The sequence below is a fragment of the Oryza glaberrima genome, chromosome 12, assembly GCF_000147395.1.
Source record: "Oryza glaberrima chromosome 12, OglaRS2, whole genome shotgun sequence".
Lineage (NCBI taxonomy): Eukaryota > Viridiplantae > Streptophyta > Magnoliopsida > Poales > Poaceae > Oryza > Oryza glaberrima.
In genome coordinates, this window is record NC_068337.1 from 5551658 (window position 1) to 5559491 (window position 7834).

At 40.8% G+C, this 7834-nt stretch overlaps 1 protein-coding gene across 1 annotated transcript; it reads right to left on the reverse strand.

Moving 5' to 3' along the window:
• Nucleotides 1-2505: 2505 nt before the first annotated feature.
• LOC127757399 (receptor like protein 26-like) lies at nt 2506-5727 on the reverse strand. The gene has a single exon (XM_052282898.1). It carries the CDS (start codon nt 5725-5727, stop codon nt 2683-2685), a length of 3045 nt encoding a protein of 1014 aa, XP_052138858.1. The 3' UTR covers nt 2506-2682.
• Between the last annotated feature and the right edge of the window lie 2107 nt (nt 5728-7834).

The window sequence follows — 7834 nt, forward strand, 5'->3', positions numbered from 1 at the left end:
CACAGTGTCAATTTTGGTCATCAACACACAGCGAACATGAGTAACATTTACTCCCTGTATTTCAATGTTTTTGATGTTTTCTTTGTCAAACATTTTTAAAGTTTGACCATGTTTATACAAGACATAGTAACATTTTTAACACAAAACAAATAAAAGATAATATCAAAACATATTTAATGCTAGATTTAATTAAAACAAACAAACAAAGATACTTCCAAAATATACTCAATGCTAGATTTAATCAATTTGATGTTATAAATGTTTCTTAAAACTTAATTAAATATAAAGAAGTTTAACTAGAAAACAAAGTAAAAGTGTTTTATAATATAAAACTGAGGGACTAAAATACCGATTATACCACCAAATTTTAATTTTACATCTTGACTTATCACGCTGGGCAGATAGGTACTCCTATACTAACTAAATGGAGAGGTGCCCGTACACTACCAATGGGAAAATGGGAACTGCAATCCCTGATGGGAGGCGGACTGCTGGAGGGTGCATGTGCGTGGTTGGTCCGACCCCAATATATATACGGATGCAGATCGCTACTGCATCACTGTACTACATACAATTTCCACTTTATATATACATATATATTATTTATACGTGTGTACAAACTTTATATACCTGTTTATAGGGATGTAATTATAGTATTACATATATGTATATATATATATATATTGTATATACACGTATAAAAATCTTTGTATGAGAAATACACATATATGTATAGATCTTATACATGTAAGTATGCACTTTTGGCAGAAAAAAAAAATTACACCTATAAAATACAAAGTTTGATTAAAATGGGCCAAGCCCACATGATAAAGAACTAGGCCGAGCATGCATTTTATATAAAAAAAATTGAAAAGGTAAACGGGCCAAGCCCACGTGATAGAAATAGAGAAATGTGCTAAGCCTGCATTTTTTTTCTACGGGCTATGGGAATAAGTTCACCTTCTATCCCTCAACTTTACGTCGACTCCCTAATCCCCATTATTAGAAATCTTCACTCTTGAAATGTTCAAAACCGTACAATCAAGGTCCCATGGCAGTATATATGGGTGGTTTTGCTGACGTGGCATCCTAGTCAGCAAAAAAATAAAATAAATAAAAATATAGGGTCCACATTTAAAATGTGAGATGAAAAAAATTGTGGGGCCCATATATCTTATTTCTTTTTTTTCTCTCTCTCTTTTCTTTTCTTTCTTCTCTTCTCTTCTCTTCTCCTTTCCTCTGCAATCTTCTCGATGTTCAGCTAGCGGCAAATGACCTGGCTGCGTGCTCGCCCGCCGCCGCCACCCGCTGCGTAGCAAAGAGAAGAACAAAAAGAGAAGAGAAAAAAGAAAAGAGAAGAAGAAAAATAAAAAGGAAGAAGAAAAGGGTAGAAAGAATGGATGCGGACCCCGTATTATTTTTTTTCTCACTAACATGTGGGCCCAGATTGCTGACTAGGATGCCATGTCAGCGAAACCACCCATATATACTACAATGGGACCTTGATTGCATGGTTTTGAATATTTGAGGAGTGAAGATATGCGGTATTGGCGATTAGGGATGTCATATAGACTCAACTAAAGTTGAGGGAGGGTAGATGAACTTATTCCTTTTCTATGAAAGAAAAAAAATTGTAAACGTACAGATAAAAATTCACCTGGCCCGACAATGACAAAACGGGCCTGCAACTATCACTGATCGCCGAGCCCACCGGGTCCCCTGGCCACCGTGGTTCGCAGCGAGCAGCTTTTGTGGTATGACGCGCGCCGTCGCCGCCTAGTCGAGCGGCGGCGGCGCGGAGGACCCGCGGGGGGGGGGGGGGGGGGGGGGGGGGGAAGGACTCGTCGCCGGCCAGTCAGCAGGTAACGGCGCGGTGAGCGAGAGATGTGTGACCATGGTTGCCTCCTTCAGGTGTGACTGACGCTCGTTTGCCGCTTGCTGCAGGAGCCAGGAGGTGAATGGGACCCCATGCTGGCTGACCAGAGGTGAGTGAGCAGGGGATCGAGGTCGATCGATTGTGCCCAGACTATGCTGTGGTGTATCATCCATTTTGACATGATTCGGCTGTGCAGGCAACCTGTTCGACGTTTTGCCTAGTAGAGCCTGCAGGGTTGGATCCAGCGTTTTCGCATGATTGCCATCCTGTGATGGTGAGCAAGGCCACTCTATGGGAGTATCTGAGGTCAGTGGCCAGGGCCGATCATTCCTTTTTGAAGGGTACATTCTTTTGAAAACAAGCCTTCTGATGACCGTAACTCTGTAAGTGATAGTCGTTCTGAACTTCTGATATTGGCTGTAGTGATGAGTGATCATACTGTTCTTGCTTAACAGCACGAAATTTTGAGACTAGGTAGAACTCAATATGCAGATCACCCAAAGCACAGAATTGGAACAATCAACAGTCCACATTTCTGTTTGGTTTTCTATACATTTTCTCAATGATTCATATTGTGAAGCTCACAAAATTAAAATACTCAATCATACATATATCATTGATGTAGACAAGTTGCCCAAACACATTATAAGAACCAAGTGGAGGAGCTACTACCTGGCAAATACGAATTCATTTTATTAGATACAATGGTGTCTGAATTATTGCTCAGATCAGACTGTTCATAGCTTCAATTACAAAAGTTTGCCTCTCTAAGCACTGCTAGAGTTGTATACATAGACGAAGTACTCTCACCGTTGCTTTTTCATATGCCTTCCCCATACAATTAGGATTGTGATTGCAAAGGAAGCACCAAAACCCAATGCAGTGAAGAGGACTAGTACAACATCTATGGATTTCTCCGAAACGTATGGCATCACAGTTGACTCTCGTGGGTTATCACATTGTTTAGATAATGGCGGTCCACACAAACCAGTGTTTCCAAGAAAAGAGTTGTTCGAAAATGTGGAAAACTGATATGAATTTGGTATTCTTCCAACCAACGTGTTATAAGACAAATTCAGTATTGAAAGGAAGTTGAGTGATGCTAGCTCCTTGGGAATTTCCCCAAAGAGCTCATTTGAGGAGAGGTCCAATGACTCAAGTTGATTCAACCTGCCAAACTGAGTTGGAATTGGTCCTGTTAGTGCATTGTGAGACATGTTGAGCCCATGAAGCAGAACAAGCTCCCCGATAGTCTCAGGAATGGTGCCATGGAATGCATTATTCGAGAAATCAATCAGCACAAGGGTCCTCAAGATCTTGGAAATTGTGATGTAATTCCCTTTGTATGTAACTGCAGCAGTAAACTGGTATGTTTGCCCATGGTAATATTGATTTTCCATGACTAATGTATCATTATCAGATATGGCATTCATGGACTTGAGCATCGTAAACCATGCTTCTGGCAATGTTCCATTGAAGTTATTTGAGGCCATATCGGCAATTCTGAGCTCTGTAAATTCACAACTGTTTCCATCAACTGTATATGAAGGATCCATTATTTGTCCAGTGAACTTGTTAGACTTGAGGACAAGGACTTGAAGTTTAGGAAGTTTGCTCATCCAACATGGGAAGGAGTCACTAATCTCATTGTTTCCAATGTCGAGGATCTCCAAGTTCCTGCAAGCAATTAGAGATCTGGGTATCTTCCCATGAAACAAATTGCCACTTAAATCTATTGCCTCAAGTGCACAACCTTCCTTGATGTTATCTGGTATTGTTCCAATAAGTTTATTTTCCTTTAGATTTAATATTTGTAATGCAGTGACATCCTCCATTAAACAAGATGGGATCGAACCACTCAAGTTGTTGTAAGAGAGATCAATGAGTTGTAGTCTCGGAGCACTACAGATTGATGGAATATTTCCAGACAGTTTGTTTTTGGAAGCCTTGAAAGTAAAAGTTTCACCAAGGTAAGTTGAGTAATGAAGAGGCATGGAGGAGAACTGGTTGCTTGAATAATCTAACATGGTACTACCTTCTTGTGGTACAGGTATGGGCCCTTCAATGCTGTTGAAACTGAGATCAAAGAAGTCAATCTCAAGAGGAAGCAGAGGATCTGATCCAAGACTTGTAATGTTATTGTGTGATACGTTCAGGAGGAGAAAGTACATGCCTCTCCATGTCTCCCATGCCCACTGAGGTATAGCTCCCTGGATTTTGTTATGCGAAAGGTCAAGAGTGGTGATCTCATGGAGATGCTTCAAGATGTTGGGAAAGGTTGATATACTGCAAGATGCTAACCGTAAGAGTTTTATTTTTGGGAAGGGCACCAACGATGAACTGTTTTCTCCACGTAGCACAAGTAGTTTATTGTTTGAGAGATTCAGGACAGATAGGTTTTTCAGTTTTGTGAATGACGTGAGTTCCACCGTGCCGGCCAAATTGTTTGAATGGAGCTGCAGGGATTGCAACTGAGTCAAATTAAAGATCTGCGGAGGCACCTTCCCTGAAAATTTGCAGTTGTACAATGCTAACATACTCAATTTCTTTAAGTTTCCTATTGAGGAAGGTATCTCTCCAAACAATCCACAGTCAGAGAACTTGAGAACAGTAAGAGAAGTTAGGTTTGAGATCCACGGTGCCATGGATCCTGCTAGCTGTAACCCAGACACTTCTAGCAAATCCAGGTATTTGAGGCTACCTAGTGAAGAGGGCAGCATTCCAGAGAAGCCACTGGCACCAAGGTCCAGCTTCGTAAGAGATTTGAGATTGCTTATGGAAGTCGGTATTATACCTGTGAAGTTCGTGCTACTGATAAGAAGATTCTCTAACTTACTGTCCTGTGAGAAATTGGGCAGACTACCTGATAACCCAGGATTATTAGTGATGTTAATTGTTACCAACTTCTTGTGCTGGAAGATGATGGGAGGAAACAATCCTTCAAACTTGTTTTTGGACAGTTGAAGAACAGTGAGGTTGGAGAAGCCAGCCAAGAACTCTGGCACTGAACCTGACAAGTGGTTGTAATGAAGCTCAATCCTAGTGAGCGAATTCATGGAAGACAAGGATGTGCAGATGGGACCTGACAATGAGCAGTAAGGTAAACTTAGAACCTGAAGCTTAGGTGTAAACTTAGCTATGTCGTCACACCACCGTTCGCCGTTGCCGGACATATCCACCATTCCCATATGGAGCTCCTCCAGGTTGGTAAGGTTTTCCAGCAAGGTCTCCATGTTTGGCACTGAGAGCTGCCAGAAGTTGTCTGAAGCGAACGGCATCATCTTGTTCTCGTCATCATAATAAATGATGTAGAAGCTTGTGGAGAGGTCAAGGTACACCAAGTTCACAAGGCTTCCGATGCCAGCCGGCACCTCACCGGCGATGTTGGTGTCAGAGAGGTCAAGATGGGTGAGCTCGGTGAGATTCTCGAACCCGGTTACCGGGAGCTGGGACATGCTGAAGTTGTTACCAGAGAGGTCAAGGTACCTGAGTGAGGTTAACCTGAAGAGTGCAGGGCTGATGCTGCCGGCTTGCAGGTTGTGGCCACCCAAGACGAGCGAGGTGACACGGCCATCTTCGCCGCCACCGCAGTCGACGCCGTCCCAGTGGCAGCAATCTGTGCTGGTGATCCACGACCGAAATGCAGTGGAGTAGCCGCCCGCCGTCTTGTTGAAGGAGTTCTTCAGCCGGAGCAGCGCGGAGGCCTGGTCCGGGAGGCACTGAATTACCGGTGCCGTCGCATCGTCGGCGAGCGCGGCGATGGCCTGGACTTGCAGGAGGATGTGCAGCATGGTAAGCAATGGTTTCGCGAGATGGTGAGGACGAACCAGCCTCTTGGTGGACGACGACATGGCGAAGTCGTCTAAGGTTGGATACTAGCTGTGTTTGTTTTCAACTCTATGTTAGTCAGTACAGTTCAAGAAATCGTCTGCCCCTAATTAGGAACATTATGCGTCAGCAGTAACACATATGGTTCTAACGTCATCGGATGCGTATGTAGAGAAAATTGTGTCTCTGTTTTTTTGCTCACATTAAGACGGATGGGAAACCACGTTTGTGATCCCGCCCACATCTAAATGTGATCTCTACATTGTAGATTCATGCGTGCATTTCACTTTTATGATAAATCCACATCATAGACGTAGACCTAGAGTCTAAAGACGTCCGGATTAACAATAGTCAAAAAGTTCGATCGCGGTACAAGAAAAATGGTACACGCTACAATAGTCACAAATTTCTTGATTCGATGGGGTCAAGGAACGTGTGGTATGGCACTTATGAGATGTTTTTGCATGGCACACGGACAAAAACTTCTCCGCGTTCTAGAGACTGGGACGACGTTTCCGTCCCATTTCCTGTCTATGTTCGACATTAACACACGTATGTGATTAACTGTTCTATGGTGTTGTTGTACCTGGGAGAAATATTACGGAAGGTGTTGTTATTTTGCATGAAACTATGCACGAATTACATCGCAAAAATAAAAGTGCGTTTAAGATCGATTTTGAAAAATCCTATGACAAGGTTAAATGGTCTTTTGTACAACAGACGCTCAGAATGGAAGGTTTCTCTCCTAAATGGTGTGAGTGGATAACTTATTTTATTCAAGGGGGACATGTTGGTATTAGAGTAAATGATCATACCGGTAATAATTTTCAAACTTACAAAGGTCTAAGGCAAGGAGATCCTTTATCTTCAATTCTTTTTAATATAGTAGCAGATATGCTTACTTTATTAATTAAGAGGGCTAAAGATGCTGGTTCGTTGAATGGGGTAGTCCCTTACCTAGTGGATGATGGTTTATCTATTTTACAGTATGCAGATGATACCATCATTTTTTTTGGAACATGACTTATAACAAGCGAAGAATTTTTAAATTGATTTTATCTGTGTTTGAAAAGTTGTCTGGCTTGAAAATAAATTTTCATAAGAGTGAATTATTTTGTTTTGGTCAGGCAAAGGAATATTATGATGAGGATTCTAACATCTTTGGTTGTAAGTTTGGCTCTCTCCCTATTAAATATCTTGGTATACCAATGCATTTTAGAAAACTGAATAATAGTGAATAATAGAGACTGGAAAATGATTGAGCAAAGAATTGAGAAAAAACTTAGTAGTTGGAAACGAAAATATTTATCTGTTGGGGGTAGACTGGTTTTGATTAACTCTGTACTTTCAAGTTTAGCTATGTTTATGATATCTTTTTTTAGATACCGAAAGGGGTACTTCAAAAAATTGATTATTATAGATCACGGTTCTTTTGGCAAGGGGATAACCATAAAAAAAAGTATAGACTTACTAAATGGGATATCATTTGTCAACCCAAGGATCAGGGAGGTTTAGGGGTTCATAACTTGGAAATACAAAACAAGTGTCTCTTGAGTAAGTGGTTGTTTAAGTTGATTAACGAGGAAGGTGTATAGTAAAATCTATTGAAGAGAAAGTATCTCTACAATCAGTCTATAACCCAAGTTAATAAGAAACAGGGCGATTCTCATTTTTGGTCAGGTCTCATGAAGAGCAAATATACCTTCTTAGATATGGGTTCTTGGATTGTAAATAATGGGAAACAAATAAGGTTCTGGGAAGATAAATGGCTAGGAAACCTGGCATTTAAAGACAAATATCCATCTTTATACTCTATTGTCCGAAGGAAAAGTTCTACTATTGCTAATGTTATGAGATCTGTTCCACTTAATGTTTTCTTTAGGAGATCATTAGTTGGTTAGAATCTTGCATATTGGTATGAATTGTGTGCTTCTATTGCACATATTCAATTGAATCAATCCTCTGATAGCTTTAGATGGAATTATCATCAGAATGGAATATTTTCTGTTAGGTCGATATAATATCTAGCTTTAATTAATAATGGTTATATTGAGAGAAATAAGATTATTTAGAAGCTTAAAGATGCCACTTAAGATTAAGATTTTTATGTGGTACTTGCTTAAAGGGATT